This window comes from Desmodus rotundus, chromosome X (genome assembly GCF_022682495.2).
Source record: "Desmodus rotundus isolate HL8 chromosome X, HLdesRot8A.1, whole genome shotgun sequence".
Lineage (NCBI taxonomy): Eukaryota > Metazoa > Chordata > Mammalia > Chiroptera > Phyllostomidae > Desmodus > Desmodus rotundus.
In genome coordinates, this window is record NC_071400.1 from 41,963,948 (window position 1) to 41,990,065 (window position 26,118).

At 43.8% G+C, this 26,118-nt stretch overlaps 1 protein-coding gene and 2 pseudogenes across 1 annotated transcript; 2 read left to right on the forward strand and 1 right to left on the reverse strand.

Moving 5' to 3' along the window:
- Window positions 1-5,704: 5,704 nt before the first annotated feature.
- On the forward strand, window positions 5,705-6,294 carry LOC112296881 (large ribosomal subunit protein uL22-like; annotated as a pseudogene).
- Window positions 6,295-6,443: 149 nt separating this feature from the next.
- On the forward strand, window positions 6,444-6,733 carry LOC112296819 (protein S100-A10 pseudogene; annotated as a pseudogene).
- Window positions 6,734-10,728: 3,995 nt separating this feature from the next.
- Window positions 10,729-22,188, reverse strand: ESX1 (ESX homeobox 1). The gene is made up of 5 exons (XM_045188488.3): window positions 22,092-22,188; window positions 21,310-21,821; window positions 20,883-20,953; window positions 20,218-20,263; window positions 10,729-13,498 (listed from the first exon to the last, which is right to left on the reverse strand). The coding sequence occupies exons 1-5, from the start codon at window positions 22,186-22,188 to the stop codon at window positions 13,214-13,216; spliced, it is 1,011 nt and encodes a 336-aa protein (XP_045044423.2). The 3' UTR covers window positions 10,729-13,213.
- Window positions 22,189-26,118: the final 3,930 nt, after the last annotated feature.

The window sequence follows — 26,118 nt, forward strand, 5'->3', positions numbered from 1 at the left end:
ATACTGTTTTCTTCTCTTCATTAATTAATTTGAAATGTGACCCACTATGTTGTAGTCAAGGTAGCTAACAGACAATTTAAGATAGGTAAATGTATGCCAACATGGTAAAAATAATAAAATGTTCAATGTGAAGAATATAATCAAGCGTGGAAAATATTGATGAAAAATGTTAAATGAAAAAAGCTGGCCATGCCACTCACTGCATGTTGTCTGTGTAGAGACGATAGGTAATAGGATGAGATTCAAGGGCTAAATTTAGTCCGAAAGGTTCTGTGACTTGGGGTGGGAGTTGGGGGAAATTTCCAGTGAGAACGGAAGAATATTTTCAGTGGTGAAGCCTACAGTTTACTTTCTTGAAACCAGGCTGTCCATTTTTGTATTGATTACCTATAAAAGCCAACTTTGCAAAAGTGTTTGGTGTACATGCCCCGACGTTGGGGGGTAAGCACTTTAGTCCTAGAGAGAACAACCCCCTGATCCTCTTGCTGCAACCCTGCTCCTACCCCTCCCCCTTCCGCGCCCGCCGGCCCTTTTCGTGGCCCTAAGCTCCTCTTACCAGGTTTCCTGAGGATTGCAGGTGCTTCTTTAAAGGGTGGAGGGCGACGCACACAGGTAGGCTGGTGTGGGCAACCAGTGGAGTCACATTTGCCAAGGTGGCTCCTTTGCACGCTCAGCTCAGCACAAAGGAAGGAATGATTTTCACTTGCACAGTGGTTACACTAATCCCTTTTTTGCCAGTTAAATCGCTGCGTGTCGTGTGCAACAGGGGGCATTCGGCTTCCATTCACCACCCCTCCTGGAGAGCTGAGACCTTCTAGCGGTGAACTTCGCTGGCACCCTGTGCATGCAGGCAGGATTCTGGGGGTGGGACTAGGAAAGGGGATTTGGGGGGTTAGGTAGGGCTGGCGACTTTTTCATAGTATGTGAATTTGTAGGCCATTTTCCAATAATGCCACTAACGTTCTAAACCATTAATCTGTTTCTGAAATGATTTGTATTGAGTTTATTGGGGTGACACTGGTTAATACAATTTTACAGGTTTCAGGTGTACAATTCTATAACATATCATCTGTATATTGTATTGCATAGTTTTAAAAATTGATTTTCTTCCTGAATACTTCTTAGTTAATACAAACTTGTGAACCCTGACACTCTCCTAAGGCACTGGCTTTGCTGGTCTCACTAACACCTGGCTCACCAGGCTTTCTTCTCTGATGAATTGTTCTTGCTTTTTAGAGGAAGGATTTTGATGATATTAGACCACTAGATTTATGAGATATTTCCTGAACTTCTGGGTTAGCGAACTGAAGTTTTGCACTGGAAAAATTGTCATAAATGGACAATTGTTTCTCACTTCACCTCACTGGGAGTGACTTGGTGGCTGGCAGGGATCTTTTAATGTCTGAAAGAAGCACAAAATTATATGGACTCCTTGACCATCCAAGATGTTTTCCAGCTAAAGATCTTGTATGTGTGCATGTGTGTTGTGTGTGTGCATATATGTGTGTGTGTGTGTGTGTATATATATATATACATATATATATATATATATATATATCGAGAGAGAGAGAGAGAGAGAGAGAGAGAGAGAGCACACCAATAATGCAGAGTGCAGTGCATGAATTGGATGGAGCATTGGAGTGTTCTGCTGCATGCCAGGCCCCTTAGGGGCAAGAAGCTACTTTAGGGTTTTTTTAACCATTTGAGGTAATTTTGTCTTATTTTATTTTTTTTATTTTTAAATTACTTTTCAATTACAGTTTACATTCAACACCATTCTGTATTAGTCTCAATGCATAGCATAGTGACTGGACAATCAAGCACTTCAAAGAGTGTCCCCCACCGATAGCACAAGCACCCACCTGGCCCCACACACAGCCACTACAACATTTATTGACTGTATTCTCCATGCTATAATTCACATCTCTGTGACTACTCTGTAATTACCAATTTTTACTTCTTAATCCCTTCACCTTTTTCACTCAGTCTTCCAATCCCCCTCCCCTCTGTCAACCATCAGTCTGTTTGCTGTAACTATAAGTCTGTTTCTCTTTTGTTTGTTTTGTTCTTTAGATTCCTCATATAAATGAAATAATATGGTATTTTTATTTTTCTGTGTGACTTATTTCACTTAGTGTAATACTCTCTAGGTCCATCCATGCTGTTGCAAGGTAAGATTTTATTCTTTTTTATGGCTAGGTAGCATTGCATCATGTATATGCGCCACAGCTTTTTTTATCCACTTCTCTGTTGATGGACACTTGAACTGCTTCAGTTTCTTGGCTATTGTAAGTAAGGCTGCAGTGAACGTAGGGGTGCATATATTCTTTTGAATTAGTGTTTGGGTTTCTTTGGCTATATCCCCAGAAGTGGAATCTCTGAGTCATAAAGCAATTCCATTTTAAATTTTTTGAGGAACCTCCACGCTGTTTTTCATAGTGGCTATACCAGTCTGCATTCCCACCAACAGTACACGAGGGTCTCTTTTTCTCCACATCCTCACCAACACTTGTGTCTTGATTTATTGATGATAGTCATTCTGACAGGTATGAGGTTGTATCTCATTGTGGTTTTAATGTGCATTTTTCTCATGAGTAGTGATGTTGAGCAACTTTTCATATGCCTATTGGCCATCTGTATGTCTTCTTTGGAGAAACTTTATATATATATATATGTATGTGTGTGTATATATATGTATATATATATATATAGAGAGAGAGAGAGAGAGAGAGAGACAGAGAGACAGAGAGACAGAGAGAGATCCATCCTCACCTGAGGATATGTTTGTTGATTTTAGAGAGAGAAGAAGGGAGTGAGAGAAAAACATCGATGTGAGAGAGAAACATCAATTGGTTGTTGCCCATATGTGCCCTGACTGGAGATTGAACCCGCAAATTTTTTGGTGTATGGGGCAATGTTCCAACCAACTGAGCCACCTAGCCATGGTGAGAAGAGTCTATATTTGACAAGGGAGACAAAAACACAATGAGGTAAAAGCAGTCTATTCAATAAATGGCGCTGGAAAAATTGGACAAATACATGCAAAAAAAAATTAAAGTAGACAACTTACACCATATACAAGAATAAACTCAAAATCAATTAAAAGACTTAAATATAAGACTGAAAACCATAAAACTTTTGGGAGAAGACGTAGGAGTAAAAATTCTGACATTTCTCTTAGCAATATTTTTTTCTGATATATCTCCTTGGGCATAGGAGACAAAAGAAAAATACACAAGTGGGACTATTTAAGCTAAAAAGTTTTTGCACAGCAAAGGAAGCCGTCAACAAAATGAAAAAAAACTACCCACTGAATGGGAGAAGATATTCATCAATGGTACATCAGATAAGGGGTTAATATCCAAAATTAAGGAAGGACTCAGACAACACCGAATAACACATAAGCCAATGAAAAAGTGGGTAGGCCCTGGCCAATGTGGCTCAGTTGCTTGAGCATCGCCCTGTCACCAAAAAGGGTTCAATTCCCAATCAGGGCATGTGCCTTGGTTGCGGGTTTGATCTCCAGTCAGGATGCAGGCATGTGGGTCTGGGCCCGTCTGAGAGGCAGCCAATTGATGGTTCTCTCTGGCATCGATGTTTCTCTCTCTCCCTTCCTCTCTTTCTGAAAGCAATGAAGAAAATGTCCTCAAGTGAGTATTAAAAAAATTTAAAGGTGGATAGAAGACCTAAATAGACACTCTCCATTTGAGGTAACTTTTGTATATAGTATATGTCAATGAAAGTTCGCTGCCACTAATCTAATGTCAACAGGAGTCCTTGGTCTAGGATTCGGAGAAAGGAGAGACTTTATTCAGGTGAACAATTTGCAAACTTATTTCCCCCAAAATAACACAGTGCATGAGAGGCCTCTGCCAGAAATATCCGCTAGACTCTTGAGTTTTGAGTACAACTAACTGCAAGGAGTCCTTCTAGCAGGTATATTCCTTATTGGAGTCAACAGTTGTAAGGTTAGGGTCTACCTTCGTTGTTTTGCATGTGGATATATAGCTTTCGTAGCACCATTTCTTGAAGAGACTGTCCTTTCCCCATTGCATGGTCTTGGCACTCTTATTGAAAACCATTTGACTGTATATACAATCCATGAACTACTTTACAGTTATTGTCAGATAAACTACACCAATAAACTGAAAAAATAAACGAACACTAAAAGAGGCACAACTTGAAAACACTGGATTCAAAGGAGGACAGTTGGCCACATTCATGCCCTGATCTTGCCTTGCTTTTTGTAGTATGACACTTCCAGATTTCAATGATATTGTGTGTTCGTAGACTGCTTATCATTCACCCAGAGAAAGGGAGATCACTTTCTCTTTTAAAAAGAACACCTTAGAACAGAGAAAAGGGGATCCATAATTGAGGTACAAGAACAAACGAAAAAAAAAATCCCAGGTTGATACCTAATGATTTTATCTGCTTAATTTCTATCCAGAAATATTGCATGATGATATATTAAAGTAAATCCTTAACACATCAAAGTGACCAACAAATGTGGTTATTCTTCTTACTGGAACTTTCTGATAAATTGAGATTTAACAAGAAACTCGTGTTTTGTGTATTTCCACCTTTTCTGTTGAAATACTTGTGAAAATATTCATTAGTACATTTTCCTCTCAAAGAGTCCAGCAAACTGAATTCAATGTTTGATGCAATGATTGTGTGTAGAGCGAGATGACAAAGACTTTGGTTTGAATTCCAACACAGCCATTTTATCAGCTGTGTCATTTTGGGCAGGTTATTTAACCTCTTTGTGTCTTAGTTTCCTCATCTGCAAAATATCAATAATTGTAATTCCTGCATATTGCTCAGCACAGTATTTGGTATATCAGAAAATTTTAGCTGTTACCATTATCACCATTATTTATTGTTCAATGTAAAGCAACATCTTGGTGCAGGGTGCAACGGGGGAACAAGGAAACGGGAGACAATTGGAAATTGCAGGTGCTTTCTGTGCCTGTAAGGGGTATAAGAATTACATCAAGGAAATAGAGTTTCAGAGAGATGCTGTAAGTTATGAAGGTTGTTGTCAAATGAGTGGCCCATACCTCAGGCCTGTAGGGATTTGGGGGCAGGGTGGGGGACACAACAGCTTGGTAGGCAGGATTGAGGAAGGGTCGAGTGGTGAGAGGAGGAGGAAGAGGCAAGTTAGAAGAAAGAAAGCCCTGAATGATTCAGCTAGATGAACAAGAGGCACAGGAACAGCATATGCAAAGATGTAGGGTCAGGAATGAGCATAGCATGTTCTGGGGGTCCACTGTGAGTCTGTAGTGTCTCATACTCATCATTCCGGAGATCAAATTATTGCTACAGCAGTAGCTGGAAAAGATGTAGGCGATTAGACTGAATGTGTGCTGACCCCTGGGACTTCCTCTAAATTGTTATACAAAGCACAACACAAGGAAAACGACAGGAAAAAGTTAAAATCTAAAGGACTTTTAAAAAGGAAAGGGGGAAAAGGCTTTCCTGGCAATTTGCTTTCTTTCCTGAAGCAAATACATAATCCTGATAAACAGAAGTTCCCTGCAAATGTGACTTTTTATTTGAGATATTGATGTATACTATTATAAGGCTTATCAGTTATGTGGGAGATCAAAATACACTTGTGCAGATGTCCCTGAATATTGTGTGTGTGTGTGGGGGTGGGCTATTAATGGAGTTATTTAAAATACCATTTGATCCACTCTTCCTCTTCCCGAAAGCGACCAGAGGTGACCCCTGAAGATGGTTCGCTATTCACTTGACCCAGAAAACCCCCAAAAATCCTGCAAATCAAGCGGTTCAAATCTTCATGTTCACTTTAAGAACACTTGTGAAAGTGCCCAGGCCATCAAAGGTATGCATATTCGAAAAGCCACCAAGTATCTGCAAGATGTCACTTTAAAGAAGCAGTGTGTCCCATTCTGTTGATACAATGGTGGAGTTGGTAGGTGTGCCCAGGCCAAACAGTGGGGCTGGACACAGGGTTGGTGGCCCAAAAAGAGTGCTGATTTTTTGCTGCACGTGCTTAAAAATGCAGAGAGTAATGCCGAAGTTAAGGGTTTAGGTGTAGATTCTCTGGTCATTGAGCACATCCAGGTGAACAAAGCTCCCAAGATGAGGCGTAGAACTAACAGAGCTCATGGGCAGATTAGCCCACACCTGAGCCCTCCCTGCCACACTGAGATGATCCTCACTGAAAAACAGCAGATTGTTCCTAAACCAGAAGAGGAAGTTGCACAGAAGAAAAAGACATCCCAGAAGAAACTGAAGAAACAAAAGCTTATGGCCCGGGAGTAAGTTCAGCATAAAATACATAGTAATAAAAGAAAATAAATAAGTAAAATACCATTTGACTCCCCCTCCCACCTCCTGCTACTAAGGCACCCAGCTGGGGGTGCTCTGCAGTCCAGTGATCCTGCCCCATCCCCAGCCAAGACCTTACCAAGATGCCATCTCAAATGGAACACCCATGGAAACCATAATGTTCACATTTCACAAGTTTGCTGGGGATAAAGGATACTTAACAAAGGAGGACCTGAGAGTACTCATGGAAAAGTTTCCTGAACTTTTGGAAAGTCAAAAAGACCCTTTTGCAGTGGACAAAATAATGAAGGACCTAGATCAGTGCCAAGACGGCAGAGTGGGCTTCCAGAGCGTCTTTTTGCCGATTGTTGGGCTCACCATCACATGCAAGGCCTACTCTGTAGTACACATGGAGCAGAAGGGAAAGAAGTAGGCGGCACCGAGCTGTTACTCCTGCCCTGATAAGAGTTCTCTCAAAGGGTGTTTAAGGAATCTCTGCCCCATAGCTTGTCACCTGTATAAAAATTTCATGAGCAGATTGGGACCCTTAGAAAATGTACAAAATTGCACCCCCATTTGACAAGAGAGAGAAAAGTCAATTAAAGCCAGGAAAGATTTTGATTTTTATAGTGCTTGCATCCTCGTGCCCTCCATAAACAAATTTCTTTAAAAAAATACCATCTTAATTATGCCCATGGACGGAGGCCTTCTCATGCTTCCCAAAGGAGGAAATGATAAGGAGTAGGGTGAGGTGAATGGACCTTGATTTCTGGCCTTGGCTTTGCTTGTCACGCTTGAATAGAAGCCTCATAACTTGTGGAGATGGCTGCCTCATCTCTTCACGTTTCACATGTTTACTAGGATCACAGCTGGTAACCGGACTCCTGACTTACTGTTTCAAATGAATGGATTGACCATTCCCTTAAACAAAGTGACAAGGAGAGCTGAGAGGCTATAGAGTATGTTCATCTAATGAAAAACCAGGTTTGCCCATGGAGATGCCTGAAATTTAAGCCTCTGTGTTAAATGAACAGCCGAAGAACCAATTTAGCACCCTGCAATATTTCTCTGCATGACTCCCCATCGGAGTTGAGGTTTTGACATTGTGGTGGGCTCAGGGAATTCATTGGACATCCTTAGAAACTCCTTCTAGTTAGAATGAAGAAACAGAACCACGCTGGGTGGTGTTTTCAGGGGCTGGGGCTGGAGACCTGTGCCAGGGACAATCGTATAGTAGGACCTCCCCACCGCCCCCCCTGACTTTTCCTCTTTCCTCATGAATATTTCAATCCTGCTGAGACCCCTTAACATGATCAGTTGAGTTAAAGTAGCTATGAGAGGAAAAGAAAGAGCAGCCCCATTACCTTACCTTGCGATGGGGACTATAAAAGAAGACGTTAGGGACTTATTGGCATATACACCTGACTTCTGTTTTTCCTTTCTTCTTTTTTGTAAAGCTCAGCTATCCAGGGCCACCTCCTTATGTCCCCACTGGGTACCTCCCAGAGACACCACCCAGTTGTCAGCCCCCACGCACTACCCAGCTCAGTAACTACTCCCTCCCCTCACTCCCCACACCGCTCACCCAGTAACAGTTCGGGCCCCAGCATGGACTTAAATTTCTTTCTCCCCTGAGTTGCCATGTCTTCCTTTCCCACTCCTGATTTCCAAACATGTTTTGGCTCCTCTCTTTGTCTCCCTTGTTCAAGAGGGAACTAGTTAGAGACTGCTCCTTGGTCTCTATCTTGTCTTTTGTTTTTTCCCTAAAGCAAGATTCTTGGACCAAGCATAGAAAATCATGTTCCAACTCTGGTTCTCATAGAGGCCCTAGTTTTGCTGGGGGCTGTGCGTCAGAAGGCTCCAGGTGTATCAATTATGCTGCCCATGCCCATGGTGCCGCCTCTTCAATCATTTGTGCCCCCTTGTTTGTCAAGCACAGCAGAGTGTGTTTTCAGAAGGAGTCTTTTGTATCCCTAGAGTCTAAAACTATTTGCATGTAAATGTTGGGAAACCAGAGTCTCCTTCAAATGTACACTTCACATAGGGAGGCATACAGACCATTGGGGTACATTCGAAAATTAATTTTTTAAAATTTAAAACACTGTACCTTGGGTCCCTGTCCCACAGTGTTTCAGTGACGTGTGAGGTGGAGAGTGTGATATTGATCAAGGCAAACCATAAGTGACCACATTTCAAAATGAGTACTAGTTGCATAATGACAGTTTCCAAACTATTAGCCTACTTTACAAAAAAAGTTAATTCAACACAAGCCCAGGGCTGGCTGCTGCTTATGTGTCGTGCTGCCAGTTGGCAGGCACAGCTTTGCAAAGGGTTTGGGGGAGATGAGGGTTACTGTAGTGGAGGCACATTCGGCCTTTTGTGAAGAGGGTACAAACTGCATCACTCTCTCAAGCCTCTGCTGTTCAGCGGTCACCAGTGGATACTAGGACACTGCATGCCTTCAGGTGAAGTTGCCTAGAGCTCACTTCCTAGAGGTAAAATGGCCCAGTGCCAAGGTTGGGCAAGAGCCTTGGGTTTGAAGTCCTTTGGAGGAAAACCTTCTGGGCAAATGGAGGTGATAAGCACTGAGGAGCTGAACCTGGGCTGGTGTATGCTGCCCCTAGCTGGGAAATCCTGGGCCCAAGGGAGGGCATGGCCACAGAGAGGCTGGCCTTCTCCAGAGGAAATCTGCACACTACCTCCAGCAGGCCACTCCCTGATGTGGGCCAGTGTAAAATGAAGGGTGTGAGCTGGGTGATCATAAAAGCCCTCTCCAGTTCAGAGAGAACACCAGGGTCTTCCTCTAAGCTGAGTATCCCCCAGAAGAAGAAAGACACTTTGCTTGGAAGAGTGGCATGAAAGGATGGGACTGGTTCCCTGTCATCACCATCCTTTTACTGCAGGACTCATAAATGTTCTTCTCATTTGCCAAATAAAGGTGATCTTGTGTGAAAGTTCCTCGAAGGAAAACACGAAAGTGTCTGCTAAGAAAGGGAGTGAGGCAAGGGTTCATTCTCTTTGGGCCATGCTACTGCCTTGACTAAGGAGCATTAGGAAGACCTCAAATGAGTCCCCAAATACAAACAATCTCATGCAGTATTCTTAGGAAGAAAGGTACGTGACGAGGGTTATGTTATCATTTGCCTCCAGAGAGTTGTCCATTCAAGATTGGAGAACCCCAAATAGGCACCACTTTATACTACCTCCCCACCTCCATCAACAGGAGGCCCTGGGCTGCAGGATTCAAACTGGATTCAAGACCCAGTTGGATTTACCAATCAAGAAATTCAGGAAAGCACTCTATTATTTTGCACCATTGTTTTACTTTCAGGTTTTCAGCAATTCCTAGAGTCACACCAGCACCAAATGACTGGATGGGAAAACAGTATGTCCATTTCCAGAGTATGCCCAGCTTTAGGTGTAACACGCCATGATCAGAATTCAAGCAAATGTCTGATTCTTCTTTTGAAAACAACTCAGATTGAACTCTGTTCCCCTATTTTTATACATTCTCACGAACTCTTTGTTTAAAAAGTCACTTTTCACACTTATTTCAAGGGAGGCCCTTGTACTCTCAGCTAAAGAATCATTTCTAGTCCCTTCCACCCTTCCCCTCCCTCCCCCTAAGTATTTGTAGTCCAAATAATTGCTGCAATTTTGATTCTCAGGCACATCTAGGTTAGATCACCAAAGTGCTGATTAGACTTGTTTGAGATAAGATCCAGGTTAAATCAAACAAGTTTTATTCCCCCCACAAAGACGTCATAGCTTCGCTGCTTAATTTGACTGTGAAAGTAAGTTACTATTGGGAAAGCTTCCTGTCATGTGTTCTTTAGTGAGAAACAACTTTAGAAAGAGCACATCCAGATTATTACTGAGAAATGCTGAAGTCCCTCTACTCCTCCTGAGAGTGTTTGTTTTTTTTTTTGCTGATAGCCGGTTTCTAAAAATTTTTAATAAATCAAAATAATTTCCTTAAATTAGAATAATTAATTCCTGATCCACACCTTAGGGATATTTGAAATGCACTTTAAGAGGAATGTTCTGCCCTCACTGGTGTTGCTCAGTGGATTGAGTGCAGGTCTGTGAAGCAGGGGGTCACCAGTTTGATTCCCAACCAGGGCACATGCCTGGGTTGTGGGCCAGGTCCCCAGTAGGGGGCGCACGTGAGAGGCAACCACACATTGATGTTTCTCTCCCTTTCTCCCTCCCTTCCCCTCTAAAAATAAATAAACTAAATCTTTTAAAAAATAAAGAGAGAGGAATGTTCTTTGTGGCATTATTTTAAAAGACCTCTCCCTTTTAAAACTTAGGCTGAGGGGAGCCTTATATGCAGAAATGTTTTGCATATTTCCTACGCCCCCATCCTACCACCCCTTCTTAAATCATCTGGCATCTGGAAGAAATAGGTATGATTTTAAAAAGAGTACGTATGTCTCATTAAGACCCCGCCCGCTTATGGGAAAGAGTATTCACTTCTTTGGTCCTTCCAGGCAGCCAGAGTTTAAAAACAAACAAACAAACAAACAAAAAACACAGAAGTTCTGTTTGTGTGTGCCAAACAGGTTATGAGAGCTTAACTTGCAGGATTTGTGTGCTAGCTAGTGTTTGAGTTTGCATCTCAGGGTGGCAAGGCTGGATGGGGTCCTGGAGCTTTTATTTGTACAGACTCTGTAGTTCCAAGAATGTCGGGGGGCTTTAACGCAGCCCCCCGGTTCCACCACGGAAGAAGAAAAAGACTACCAAGACATGATCAGCTTGGGGAGGAAAGGTGGCCACTTCTCTCAAGGGGAGAAGGGCCCCGAGCCTCTCTCTTCAGGGGCTTTTATTAGGTTCATTCGCATAGGAATACAGATAAAGCTCATCAATCATTGTCAGCCAGTAAGGGTTAAACAATACAAGATTTACAGAGAACTCTGAGGGCTTATTCTGAGTTACAGCCAATTAGTTAGAGGGCCATAAAACTTTAGGCGCCAGACTCATCTCAGGTCTGGACCCTTATCTCTTAAACTGAGGGTACAAATTAAGTAGGTTTCCCAGGAATGTATGTATTTTTGTTAGGCCTGATTCCCCAGGGAATCCGCCCCTCCCAGCACAGGACTGCACTGCCCTCTGTTATTGCTTCAGGCTTAAGTCAGGCAAGGGAAGTAAGGCAGCCAAGAGATTAGGAGACTTCTTGCAAACAGAATGAGGACTCAGGCTATTTCAAAGCCAAGGGGCGAGGGTCCATCACCCCCTTTTTCCACAGCCCCCCCTGAGTCCTTCCCTGCGGGCCTCTTTCGTGACCAGAGCCTGTCTTAGGTTGATCCTCCCTTGAGGATTCTTACCTGTCATTGGCTAACTGGCCAAGCTCAGGGCCAAGCAGGGTGAAGTGGGCAGAGGTGGTACACCTGCCAGGGAGACAAGCTTTGTCTCCTTAGTGGCTTATGGTCCCAACTCTGACTCGGCCTTAACCATGAGGGGTTACAGCCTCTGAAACCAGGCAGGGTGGTTCCCAACACGAGAAGACTTAAAGCACTGAGGAACTTGATGTCTAACAAGAAGGAAAGGGGTCAACAATGAGAAATAAGAATGTCCAGGTTTTTAAATCACCTGGTGAGGATGGCAATGCATGCTCAGGTGCCTTCCTGGATGTTCCTCACTCCCAATAGGGATTGGGGCCTCTGGGATAGCAATGACGTCCCCACTGCAGAAGTTACACATTAGCTACAACTGCTTTGCCAACGTTTGGCATCCATATGTGTGAAGTGAGAAAAGGAATTTCAAACTAGGAACATATAGCTGCTGTGTAGCTTGTCTTTGCTACCTCCCCTCTCCCTAACCCATCTCCCGGGAGAGAAAATTCTGCTATCACTGTGACACCCTTACCTGAACTCATTGCAGTCATTTCCTAGCATGACTATATTCATAAAATTACTGTACATTGCTACAGATTGATCAAAAGCCAAAGTTCTACTGAAGATAATCTTTTTAAAAATAATGGGCATGGCCTCCTTCCCCCTCCTCCCATTATTGTTTTTCTTGTTTTCTCTCCTGGCAGTTTCACATGAAGACAACATGAACAAAGCAAAAGTCTGCTGCTGTTCGATGACTGCTTATTCCGAAACATTGTTCAGGGGGCCGTCTCTTAGGTGTTGAAGGTGACAAATGCACTTGAAGGTGTGACTATCCACCTTTGAACTGGGGATGCTACAATAATATGCTGTTGGCCTGAGGGTAGGAAAATAAAGAGCCCTTTTCTGATCTTCATGTAGCCCCCACTTGTGTCTCTGAAGCAGAATGGTTTCTATTCCCCTACCACCTCCACAACATTGAGGGCAGTGAACAGAATTTGGAGAGTATGGGTGGATGTTTGGCTGCCACTTTCCCTTAAAGCCCCATGAGTAGTAGCCTCTTAGGAAGTTTCCATTTTGAGTTCATTGCTGTTGAATCCTTGGCGTGAATGGAACATGGCCCTGCCTGGAAATAGTTTTCTCACTGGAGACTCACCATCCCCCATCTTGCACAAATACGTGCTCCCAGTGGGGCAGGATGGGAATGAGGATGGTGGGGGAGGAGGTGTGGAAGGAGAATGTGCGGTCAGTGTAAACCTGCCCTGGGCACTTGGAGAACTCTGTGATGTGCATGACCTATATTGATGGTGACTCAGGGCTATGTATGACATGAAAGGAGGCCTCTGACATTCTGCTTGAGTGGCACTTCCTTAGCCATTCCCATGCATACTATACTTATCTCACTTGGCACTCACAATCAATATATCGTTAACTTGAATCTGTATTGAAAATGCAACATGCCCTACAATAACAACAGGCACTGAAGTTTTCATTTTTTACATTCATTTAACAAATTATTTTGGATGTTGCGCTATGAACATTTTATATCTGGTAGAAAGACACTTTGCAAAGGCCATACTTCAGTAAGTGGGACCTGCAAAATGACTATTGATGACAGGGGCCCATGCCACACCTACCGGAGCAAGAGCAATGTGTGGCCCGGGTGGCGGGGGTGGCCCAGGTAGGGTGACTGGATGTGGCACCAGAGGAACACATCTCAATGCAGATTCTAGAACAGGGATGGCTGCACTGGGCCCATCACAGGCTATCCCAGCATGGGGGACCACGGTGACAGGGGCCATACTTCTCAACATCAGTTCTCTCTGTCCTCTTCTCCACTTGGCCCTTCGATTCTGAAACCAAACCTTGAATCAGGGGGAAAAAGGGGATTGGTTTAGTATATTGAACAGTTAATGCCACAATAGAAAACACACAATATGCCACTCTGCCACTGAGATTTCACATTGCAGCAGGAGGAGCTATTTATTTATTGCTAAAAGAGCTTAGGAAAGTATACAGCACACCTTCTCCTCCAGCTAACACTTAGTGAGCCACGCCTGGCCCAAATCTTGGCACATTGCTTCGTCTCCCCTCTCCCATTTTCAGTATTCCTTAATGGTTTTTGCCAGGTCTTGGATGCAGGTCTAACTTGGATGGTGAAATGCACCAGAATCCTGTTGTTAATACTCTGGTAATAGGGTAAAGAAACAGACCATCAGCTGTCCAGCTGCCTCCACCCCCTTCTCACCAGAGATACTGTCACCCTGGTTGAGGGGGGTGGGGCGTGGGGGCGTGAAGCTCTGCATGGTTATAGAGGTGGACTTGATTAAAGGCATACTGAGGGGAACAACCCCCTATTCAAAAAGCCCATCTTCAGCGTGAAGTAACTAATCCCTAAGAGCACATTGCACTTTTAGACAGTTTTCCTTCAATGATGTTTAAGGGATCATTCTTTCTTTGAAACCTCGTAAGAATTAAATAGGTGGTATGTAAAGGAGGTTTGATCGTGGGATCCTAGGGACTTTGTGGCTTGTCTTACTGGGACTTGAGAATTGCTGAAGCCCTGGACACTGCCTCGATATTTTAGCCATAGTGTTAAGGAAAAGTTTAGCCTCACCGAATCCAAATTCACTAAACTCAAAAATCCTCTCCCCCAAATAAGAGATTGGGCACCCCATTGTCACCACCGTCAGTTTTGTATACTACAATCTGCCCTACCCTCCAAACCCTTCTAGGCTCAGGCCAAGGTCAGCTCATTTGGCTCTAGCTATAGTTTTAGGATCCTGGATCCTAAAACAGGAGCTGCTGTTACCCAGAGTGGTGGGGTGCCCCAGGCCCTGCCGGTTCCATTCTTTAACCAGGACACCCCACTCCCATCAGAATCACAAAGGTCTAATCATGCATTTTAGGAAGACATTCAACACCAACGTGGGATTAGGGGTCACAAGAGGCTCTTCCCTAAGTGCTAGCCAACTATTAAACAAACAGACAAAAAGCTGTCAATTAGACTTGACATTACTAGACTAGACTTTACCATTCTCTTAGCATACTAGTTGACCGGTGGTGGGGGGGAAGGGGTGGGCGGGGCACGGTTCACATTTAATCCTTTTGGAAATTCCCAAGCTGCAAAATTTAAGTGAGAAAAAGGACTTCTTCACTCCACCTAAAGCCACCTTTTCTATCTTGCATCTTAGGATTCGGGGTCCTTCTGTTACGTGAATATGAAGCAGGGTGCAGCCAAGAGGAGGGCCCCAAGAAGGGATTTGTGATGGGGCCCAGGACTCGGGGTGTCCCGGCAATATTAGAAAAATGTGTGTAGGATGTCCTCACCCCCACAGGCCTGAGCCAGGGGGGATGGGACACATGGAACAGGGCCATTCAGAGCTGTTTTGGGTAGCAAGAGCTTTGCAGCTAACCCCTGGCACAGTCATTTAACATATCTATACCCTTTAACTGGTTTCATGGATGTGTTAAGTAGCTGTGGCCATGCTTTGAGCCAGGGGGATGGGACCAAATTCCACCCAAGATGGGACTGGGAAGCAACTCCCCCTGGTTACAGGGCCTGCGTGAGAGCGTGGAGATGATTGGCTCCATGCCATGGGGCCACACCTGCCCAGACTTACTATGGCAGCCCCGTAAAGCTGGAAGAATACAAGGATGCTGGCAGGTGTAACTGACTGTAGGAGGAGTCAGAAATGGGGCTGCAAAGGAAGATGGGAGCTGGGATTTAAGCCTAGGCCCGGCAGCCATAGAGTAGAGGAGACCACGCGGCTCTGAAGGAAGGAGTAGACCATGCAGCTCCGAAGTAAAAGAGGAAAGTACCACCAGGTTCTGAAGCAAGTAGATAGATAAAGGTCCATGTGGTTCTGAAGTAAAAGAGGAGAGTACCACGTGGTTCTGAAGGAGAGTAGAGAGGACCACGAGGTTTTGGAGTGCTTCTTTTGCCACGCAGCTTAGGCAGCAGGAGAGACTTTGCCAGGAAGAAAGGGGAGAGAGGACTCTTGCTGGTGGGCCATGAGAAGGTGCCACATGGCTTTGGATTAACTGGAGGTTGCAGCAGCCACCCAGCTGATGGTGCCAGGAGCCTGAATCACGGACTTCTACTTCTTTTCCTGAGATACGGTACCCCGGACTGGGCACAGGGAGAGGGAAGGACTGTGCATCTGTGGGTATTCTAAAGGACTTTAGTATCTTATTGAAGACATTAGGTCATTACTCTTAAGTTTGTGTAACTTTTAAATAAACAATTCCTTTCCTTTTCACCAGTCTCTGGCATTGAGAGACGTCTTTCCTCTGGCGGCGGGCATTTCGAACCTAGCAGGTGGGCGTGGGGGAAGGAACCTCCAGAGACAGAAACGGGGAATCCTTTCTGTAATAATTTATCATGAACCACCCCCTGCCCTGCTCTGTAACAAATATATAGGCTGAAGAAGGCCAGTGTATTAATGCTCACTTTGGAATGATTCAAATGTACCTGCTGTCAAACCTCCCTAAACATAACCAAAGACTACATCTGGCAGATTTTGATATGGGCCAATATTTAGGTCCATATTCCCAATATTGGTGTCATAAAATGGGCCTACTTTATTTGCAAAAGAGGGGCAGGGAAGCATCTATTAAGATTCCTTGGGAAATTCATGTTGTAGAATTTGGAAATATATGAGAACATAGCTTTTTTTCCTTATTTGTGTTTTCTGGGTCATTTTCTCTTCAGAAATCCATTGAGAGGACCATATAAAGAGAAAAGCTACTCAGAAAACCTTGTTTTTCTTTTCCTGAGTTCACTTCGCCTGCCTGAGACTCATCTTCCCTACCTGAGGGCCTGACTGTTAGTCCAGCCTGTGGTACTAGGATGCCAGCACTCAGTGGCCTGATTTGCTGGGCTGCTTTTCTGCACAGCACGGACAGATGTGCAGCGTGTTTCCATCACTGCACTCATGCATGCGCTCTGGGACAAGCTACTAAGCCATCTGAATGTGTGTGTGTAGACACACACACACGTCCATACACATATACATATATATCCACACACATGTATGTATGTATGGGGCAGATACTTTTTGGATGTAACTATGGGTTTCTCTGACCTCAAATAGTCACTTTTTGATCCCACGATCTACAAATTACTAATTACTGCCTGAGTAAGGGGAAAATATTTTAAATTAACACAGGTAAGAATCTGGACAGAAGTGAGAGCACCCTTACAACCAATCAAATTCCAGAAAACCCACCTTCTCAAAATAATACCACCAAAAAGGGGAAAAAAAGTCTTAGATGTTAAAAATTCCTCAAGAGTATTTTTACTTCTGCATTTGGTATTTTCATAAAGTTGAATTTGTGTGACATCTGCAATGCATATATTTGAATGTATACAATTTTTCTCTAACTTCATCCCTTCTTAGTTTCAGTGGAACTTTATTCATAGTTGTTCTTTCTCAACAAAATAAATGAACAAACAAAAGTGAAATAGACACATAGACCCTGAGAGCAAACTGGGGGTTGCCAGAGGGGAGGGGGTTTGGGGGACTTGGTGAAAAAGGTGAAGGGACTAAGAAGCACAAATTGGTAGTTATAGAATAGTCATGGGGAAGTAAGTAAAGCATGGGAAATATAGTCAATAACATTGCGATAACTATGTACGGTGCCAGCTGGGGTACTAGAAATATTGAGGGGAACACTATGTAAAGTATATGACTGTCGAACCACTAAGCTGTACCCGTGAAACTAACACAAAATAAAATAGAAAGCAAAAAATGACAAGAACCAAAAAAAGAATTATTGGAAATTTATTTCTATAACTAAATGTGAGTGTTATAAACCTGGAAAATTAAAAATAATCATAGTGTAATTTTTAAAGATCAGCTAACAAAAGAAGCAAGAGGAAAAATACATAAATGTTAATATTCTCACCTTTCTTAGCAAGAATTAATTATACTAGCTAAAAGCTATAGCATGTAGCTTTTTAAAATCTCCAACCACTGAATTGTCTTTCTCTCTTTCTCTCTCTCTTCTTTCTTCCCTCTGTCCCCCTTTCCTTCTTCTCTTCTTAAAGGAATATTGTATTATATGTCTTGTGGTAAAGACACATTTATTTAAAATTCAACAATTCTTTCCATTTCACTATAATGTTCCTTGTACCAAATTTAAATAAAAGTAAATTATTAAATTGAATACTTTTAAATATAAACAACAAAAGCAGGAGGGATCACAATACCTGATATCATACTGTATTACAAGGCCACTGTAATCAAAACAGCCTGGTACTGGCATAAAAACAGGCACATAGACCAATGGAACAGAACAGAGAGCCCAGAAATAAACCCAAGTCTCTATGGTCAACTAATATTTGACAAAGGAGGCAGGAGCATAAAATGGAGCCAAAACAGCCTCTTCAACAAATGGTGTTGGGAGACCTGGACAGCTACATCCAAAAAAATGAAACTCGATCACCAACTTACACCACACACAAAAATAAATTCAAGGTGGGTAAAAGACTTAAATATAAGTCATAACACCATAAAAGTCCTAGAGGAAAACACTGACAGGAAGATCTCTGACATTCCACGCAGCAACATCCTCACAGACAGGTCCCCTAAAGCAAGGGACATAAAGGAAAGAATAAACAAATGGGACCTCATCAAAATAAAAAGCTTCTGCATGGCTAAAGAAAACAGCATTGAAATGAAAAGAGAACCAACAGTATGGGAAAACACATTTGCCAATGTTACCTCAGACAAAGGCCTGATCTCCAAAATATATAAAGAACTCATACGACTCCACTCCAGGAAGACAAACAACCCAATTAAAAAATGGGCAAAGGACTTGAACAGACAATTCTCCAAGGAGAACATACAGAGGGCCCAGAGACATATGAAAAGATGCTCAGCATCACTAGCCATCAGGGAGATGCAGATTAAAACCACAATGAGGTACCATCTCACACCAGTCAGAGTGGCCAACATAAACAAATCAACAAACATGTTGGAGAGGATGCGGAGAAAAGGGATCCCTAGTGCACTGTTGGTGGGAATGCAGACTGGTGAGGCCACTGTGGAAAACAGTATGGAATTTCCTCAGAAAACTAAAAATGGAACTGCCCTTTGACCCAGCAATTCCACTGCTGGCATTATACCCCAAGAACCCTGAAACACCAATCCAAAAGAACCTATGCACCCCAATGTTCATAGCAGCACAATTTACAATAGCCAAGTACTGGAAGCAACCTAAGTGCCCATCAGCAAATGAGTGGATCCGAAAACTGTGGTACATTTACACAATGGAATTCTACGCAGCAGAGAGAAAGAAGGAGCTCCTACCCTTTGCAATGGCATGGATGGATGGAACTGGAGAGCATTATGCTAAGTGAAATAAGCCAGGTGGTGAGGGACAAATACCATATGATCTCACCTTTAACTACAACATCATCAACAAAAGAAAAAAGCAAACAAAATATAACCAAAGACATTGAAGTTAAGAACAATGTAACAATAGCCAGAGGGGAGTGGGGAGAGGGTAGTGGGGAGAGGGGTCTATAGGAGCTACTATAAAGGACACAAGGACAAAATCAAGGGGGAGGGTAGAGGTGTGGGAGGGAGGTGGGACTGGCTGGGGTGGGGTGGAGGGATGGTGAGAAAATGCAGACAACTGTAGCTGAATAAAAATTAAAAAATAAAAATAAAATAAAAAATGTTAAAAAATAAATATAAACGTCATTTTTACAAAATATTTAGAGTTGTCCTCTAATTGTACACATATACATGATACAATAATACATAATAAAAATATGTGCATGTATACATACAAGTACAGTTCTTTCTCTTGTTTGGTTCTATCTTTAAAGATAATTTTCTAAAGCTTGCAAACCTTTCCCAGTTAGCACCACAATTACTGTATTTTGGCAATGTTTTCAGGCTAACATTAAAGTCTTCCAAAAAATTAAAATTTAAGGCTGCCCATCTCTACACTGGTTTGCAAAACACAAGGCACTTGGACTTTTAAGCTGCACCCCCTATCTCAGTTTAAACATACACATTAGTTACTCACATACTGTATTCTGTGTGTGAATTACTCCCTCATGCCAATGTCTAAATATTTATAAATGCACTCATTTCGTCAAGAGTTTATGGCTGGTTTTAAATATTTTAAATAATTTAGTACAGTTGAACTTTCTTATAACCTAGCTCTTCAGTGTATTAATCCGAACACTTCCCAGGTGGGGCTGAGCCCAACGTGATTCCACATCAGAGCATGCAACTGCCTCATATACATGAGGCAGAAATACTCCTTTAGGGAGGGCTAACATCCTTCCTGAAAGATACCAGCATTAGAAGGTAAACTGTGTGTGTGTGGTGAAAAGCGTGTGTGTTATTTTTGTTTCCCTTTAGGGAATCATATTTCTTCTGGTAGTGGGCAATTTTCATAAGCTCGAGCTTACTTTTCCCATTTTCTAGTCCTCAAAGCGCCCAATGTTTAGAACTTATTTGCTAAAATGGAAAAGACAACGAAACACACCAACTTGAGCATGTCCGGGACAGAACTAAAATCGTGTTTTAGAACTGCCCCCGTTCTTTTAAGATTTACTGACCTGTACTCTGGCTTCAGTCAAATTCAGATATCCCGCAATCTGCTCTCTGATGGGGAAAAATTGCAAATGTTCAGTATTCGGAGTTGTGGAGAAAAGAAAATATATCATGTACATTATTTCTATGCCCCCTCCCAGTGCAGTTGTCTCTGATACAGCTTGAGAGGCTTCCATTAAGGAGAGTTTTCCCACGGACAACTTGTCTGTTAAATAGGATAGAAAAGGGGACTGTATTAGTTAGTGTGTCTGTTAGTTAAATGTGACTCAATCAATTTTTCTGTTTGTGGAACAGCAGCAAATCACCCTGGAAATCTTCTCTTGAGAGGCCCCTCCGTGAAAAACAAAAAACAAACAAAACCCGCCAAAACACCTTTGGAGCAGTGTTTTGAACCAGAGCATGTGTTTATTGTAAAAGAGAGACGAACACTCAAGAAGAAACTCCAAGGCGGAGCGTTCGAGGGAAATTCTTTTTTTGCTCTTCGGCGGGTGAGGGCTGAATACAGTGGGACCAGAAAGACGCCCCTAAACTTCACACCTCCTCTCCGTGGCCCCACATTCCTGTCCGGCCAGAAAAGGACTGTCCGTTCATACGCTTCCCCGGACCACAGGGGCTCCGAGGAAGGCAAGCGAAGCAGAGGGAAAGAGTCTCTCAGCTTTTAAACACTCACAACTCTGCTACCTGGAAACAGCGCTCCAAGTGGCGGGGCCGAGACGGGCTGGGTTGAGGCAGTCGTGTGCTCTGGTGTGAAAAATTTCAAAGGGTGCAGAAAACCGAGTTATGAATATTTTAGAATATTTTAAATGCAATATTCCAAATAAACCACGACAAACAAAATACCAAATTCTTAAAGCAGGATCCATTAGACTCTGTCTCACTCCTTTCACCCTAGTCCCGCTCCTGTTACACAACCCCGCAAGCGCAGTAGGGCATCGCACCGACCCCAGATAGCTAGGGCGGACCGCAGCACCCTGGAGCCCCTTAAGTGGCTTTTGGCTCAGGAGAGAAGGTAAAGGATACTGAGAAAGACCCTAAGGCGTCCCGGGATGAGCCCAAGTCCCCTGGAGAACTGGGTGCCTTCCGCGCAAGCCACTTACCGCGCGAACAGGTTGGGGTAGTGACCACGACGGAGACAGGTCTCCAGCTCCTGCAGCTGCCATGCGGTAAATAAAACACCGTGCGGTAGTGGCGCTTATTCCTCCTCGCGACTTGTGGACGCTCCGCCAGGCCGCCATCGCCGCCTCCGCCCCTACGGGTTTCGTGGTCCCAGAGCCTGGCTCCTCGGTCGCGAAAGCAGCTCCAAGCTCAGATTCGGACCGTGTATCCTTCCGGCCTCCCCGGGTTACATCCGCCGAAGTTACGGTAGGCGGCGCATCTGAGGAAGGATGGAAGCAGAAGAGAGCGACCGAGGCGTTGGCACCCACAGTGGTGGGCTGGAGGCGGCGAGGGAGCCGCTGGGCGAAAGTAGCGGCTACGGCTGCGCAGCATCGGCAGCAACCAGCCTCCTGCCCCGCCCCGCCCAAGGAGATTCCTCCCCTGAAGTTTGCCTGAACCCTCGTCCCCCCTGGGCACTCACCACGCAGTTCTTCCCCGCCCACTCCCAGGTTGCCTTAGCCGGTGTCACAGTAGCTGCTCCCTAAATAAGCCTTCATGTCCTGACTGTTGTCGATGAAGTCTCGCGCTTCTGCAGAGTCTGCTCTAGTGCTCATAGAGACCCCCGGGCCCGGTGAAGCTGGGACCAGTGGAAACCCGAGGTGCTCTGCACGCGCCGGGACGCCTCTGGCGGCGAGTGGAGGACTGGCACGCCTTATATAGAAGTACCTTACCTTCCTCAAATTCAAAGTGTTCGTGCTAGCGTGGCAGAGCCAGTGCACCCTACCTCTTACTGGGAACTGAGGAGGGGCGCCCTCGCAGACCCGGCGCTTGAATAAAATAGGGCGGCGAGTGTGTACAGGAGTGGGGCTGGTAGTGGGCATGCTTGTGTGAGGAACGGCGACTCCGGCTTGCAGCTTAACTGATTACTCCCAACTCAAACCAAGTGTTTGATCGGAGGAAGGGGCTTGCTGGACTGTGAGAGCCGTCTTGTGGGAAGTGAGAAGGGCAAGAATTCACCTAAGCTTTTGGAGGTAGTTAAGTGTTTGGGGAATATTTCTCCGCCCAACCCTCCGCGTGCCGCAGCCTGTGAATGGCGCAGAGTTCCTCGCTTTCCCAGAGGAAAAGAGAGTTGAGCCTGAGGAAAGCGCGGATCCCTCCGCAGCCTAAGTACGCTAAAGCGTCTGTAAAAGTTGTTAGTGAATCCTGCACTGGGCTCTGAGCGCGACTCTACTCTCCTAGAAGCTGGTGAGTAATGAATAAGATTGTCCGGTCTGAAAATTCGAGCCCAACCGCGCATCGGGCTAGTGGTTAAGAAGAAATAATTAGCGTGGAGGCTGATGGCACAGGGTTTTTGAAATCAGTTCCCGCGCATTCTGGGAGCGGGAGTTTGTGGGTGGGTTTGGAGGAGCAGTCCGGTGCTCACGTGCACGCTGCAAGAAATCCCACAAACCTCCCGAGAAAGCTCCAAGGACTTAAGATGTTTAGTAATGGATCCACCTCAAACAGCAAATGTAGGAACGTGCCAAATGCTTAGCAGCGTCCCCAACCCTTTTGGCACCAGGGACCACTTCCATGGAAGACAGTTTTTCCACGGAAGGCCGGGGTGGGTGGAGGCGGAGCTCAGGTGGTGATGTGAGCGAGGGAAGCTTCGCTCACTCGCCTTCCGCTCGCCTCCTGCTGTGCCACAGGGTTGCTAAGAGGTCCATGGCCCCGGGGTTGGAGACCTCTGGCTTAGTGCATCCCAGAATTCACGCTGCATGGGGCAGCTTCCTTCATCCTGGCGCTTGCAACATTTGCTGTGATGGCTTGCTGCTCTTCTTACTGGACCAAGCTCTCCAGGCACCTAAAGCGGGTATTATTACTGGGCCAGTGCTGTAGACCTGGGAATTGTCCCCGCCTTCATCACTACCACTTCTTCCCCCTCCCCCTCCCTTTTTTTATAGAATTATCTTCCTGAGCTGTCATCCCCTCCACCACCCCCCCGCCGGCACCATCCCCATCCCGCTAGTGTGTAAAATAAAGAAGAGACAGGCTACCAATGAAGGCTTCTCTGGTTCTTATTTTTTTTTCCCACTTCATTTTTTTTAGAGAAAATTTTTTTAATTTTAATTTTGTATTGTTATTCAATAACAGTTGTGTGCCTTTTCTCCCCATCCCTCAAACCCACCCCAGCTGAACCTCCTCCCTCCCCCACCTCCACCTTCCCCCTTGATTTTCTCCATGTGTCCTTTATACTAGTTCCTGTAATCCCCTCTCCTCACTGTCCCCTCCCCACTCCCCCCTGCCTATTGTTAGATTGTTCTTAACTTCAATGTCTCTGGTTATATTTTGTTTCCTTTTTTCTCCTACTTATTATGTTCCAGTTAAAGGTGAGATCATATGGTATTTGTCCCTGACCATCTGGCTTATTTCACTTAACATAATACTCTTCAGTTCCATCCATGCTGTTGCAAAGGGTGTAAGGTCCTTCTTTCTCTCTGCTGCGTAGAATTCCATTGTGTAGATATACCATGTTTTTGGATCCACTCGTTTGCTGATGAGCACTTAGGTTGCTTCCAGTAGTTGGCTATTGTAAATTGTGCTGCTATGAACATTGGGGTGCACAGGTTCTTTTGGATGGGTGTTTCAGGGTTCTTGGGGTATAATCCCACCAGCAGAATTGCTGAGTCAAAGGGCAGTTCCATTTTTAGTTTTCTGAGGAAAGTCCATACCGTTTTCCACAGTGGCCTCACCAGTCTGCATTCCCAACAACAGTGCGCTAGGGTTCCCTTTTCTCCACATCCTCTCCAACATTTGTTTGTTGATTTGTTTATGTTGGCCACACTGACTGGTGTGAGATGGTACCTCATTGTGGTTTTCATTTACATCTCTCTGATGGCTAGTGATGCGGAGCATCTTTTCATATGTCTCTGGGCCCTCTGTATGTCTTCCTTGGAGAAGTCTCTGTTCAAGTCCTTTGCCCAATTTTTAATTGGGTTGTTTGTCTTACTGGAGTGGAATCGTGTGAGTTCTTTATATATTTTGGAGATGAGGCCCTTGTTTTAGGTATCATTGGCAAATATGTTTTCCCATACTGTTGTTTCTCTTTGTAATTTGGTGCTGTTTTCTTTAGCCATGCAGAAGCTTCTTATTTTTATGAGGTCCCATTTGTTTATTCTTTCCTTTAGGTCCCTTGCTTTAGGGGACCTGTCTGTGAGGATGTTGCTGCGTGAAATGTCTGAGATTTTCCTGCCAATGTTTTCCTCTAGGACTTTTATGTTGTTAAGACTTATATTTAAGTCTTTTATCCATCTTGAGTTTATTTTTTTGTATGGGTAAGTTGGTGATCAAGTTTCATTTTTTTGCAAGTAGCTGTCCAGATCTCCCAACACCATTTGTTGAAGAGGCTGTTTTGGCTCCATTTTATGCTCCTGCCTCCTTTGTCAAATATTCATTGACCGTAAAGACTTGAGTTTATTTCTAGGCTCTCTGTTTGTTCCATTGGTCTATGTGCCTGTTTTTATGCCAGGAGCAGACTGTTTTGATTACAGTGGCCTTGTAATACAGTTTGATATCAGGTATTGTGATCCCTCCTGCTTTGTTCTTCTTTCTCAAAATTGCTGCAGCTATTCGGGGTCGTTTATGGTTCCATATGAATTTCTGAAATGTTTGTTCTATATCTGTGAAATATGTCATGGGTACTCTAATAGGGATTGCATTGAATCTATAAATTGCTTTGGGTAGTATGGCGATTTTAATGATGTTAATTCTTCCAATCCGTGAGCATGGTATATGCTTCCATTTGTTTGTGTCTTCCTTAATTTCTCTCTTCAGTGTTATGCAGTTTTCTGAGTACAGGTCTTTTACCTCCTCGTTTAGGTTTATTCCTAGGTACTTTATTTTTCTTGTTGCTATACTAAAGGGGATTTTTTTCCTGATTTTTGTTTGTGCAGTTTCGTTGTTGGTATACAGGAATGCCTTTGATTTCTGAGTATTGACTTTGTATCCAGCTGTTTTGCCAAATTCATTTATTAGGTCGAGTATTTTTTTGGTGGAGTCTATAGGATTTTCCATGTGCACTATAATGTCATCTGCAAACAGTGACAGTTTCATTTCCTCCTTTCCAATTTGGATGCCTTTTATTTCTTTTTCTTGTCTGATTGCTGTGGCTAGGACTTCCAATACTATGTTGAATAGGAGTGGTGAGAGAGGGCATCCGTCTCTTGTTCCTGATCTTAGTGGGAAAGCTCTAAGTTTTTGTCCATTGAGTATGATGTCGGCTGTAGGTCTCTCATATATGGCCTTTATTATGTTGAGGAATACTCCTTTTATTCCCACTTTGCTGAGTGTTTTTATGAGAAATGGGTGCTGTATCTTATCAAATGCTTTTTCCGCACCTATTGATATGATCATGTGATTTTTGTCCTTACTGTTGTTGATGTGATGTATTATGTTTATTGATTTGCGAATATTGTACCATCCTTGCATCCCTGGGATGAATCCCACTTGCTCATGATGGATGATCTTTTTAATGTATTGCTGGATGCGGTTTGCCAATATTTTGTTGAAAATTTTAGCGTCCATGTCCATCAGCAATATTGGCTTGATGTTTTCTTTCTTCATTGTGTCTTTATCTGGTTTTGGGATTAGGATGATGCTGGCTTCATAAAAAGAGTTTTGGAGTCTTCCATCAGTTTGGATTTTTTCGAATAGTCTTTGAAGGATAGGGGTCAGCTCTTTCTTAAATGCTTTGTAGAATTCTCCTGTGAAACCATCTGGTCCAGGCCTTTTGTGTGTTGGGAGTTTTTTGATGACTGCTTCAATTTCTTCTA

Excerpts from the sequence above, each read along its gene's own strand:
- ESX1 (XM_045188488.3), bottom strand. The coding sequence starts at position 22,188 with ATGCCCACTACCAGCCCCACTCCTGTACACACTCGCCGCCCTATTTTA. Across the intron at positions 20,954-21,309 it reads TACCCCAACCTGTTCGCGCG|AGCACACGACTGCCTCAACC; the intron begins GTAAGTGGCTTG and ends TTTTCACACCAG. Across the intron at positions 20,264-20,882 it reads TGTTTCCAGGTAGCAGAGTT|AGAGCAGATTGCGGGATATC; the intron begins GTGAGTGTTTAA and ends TTTCCCCATCAG.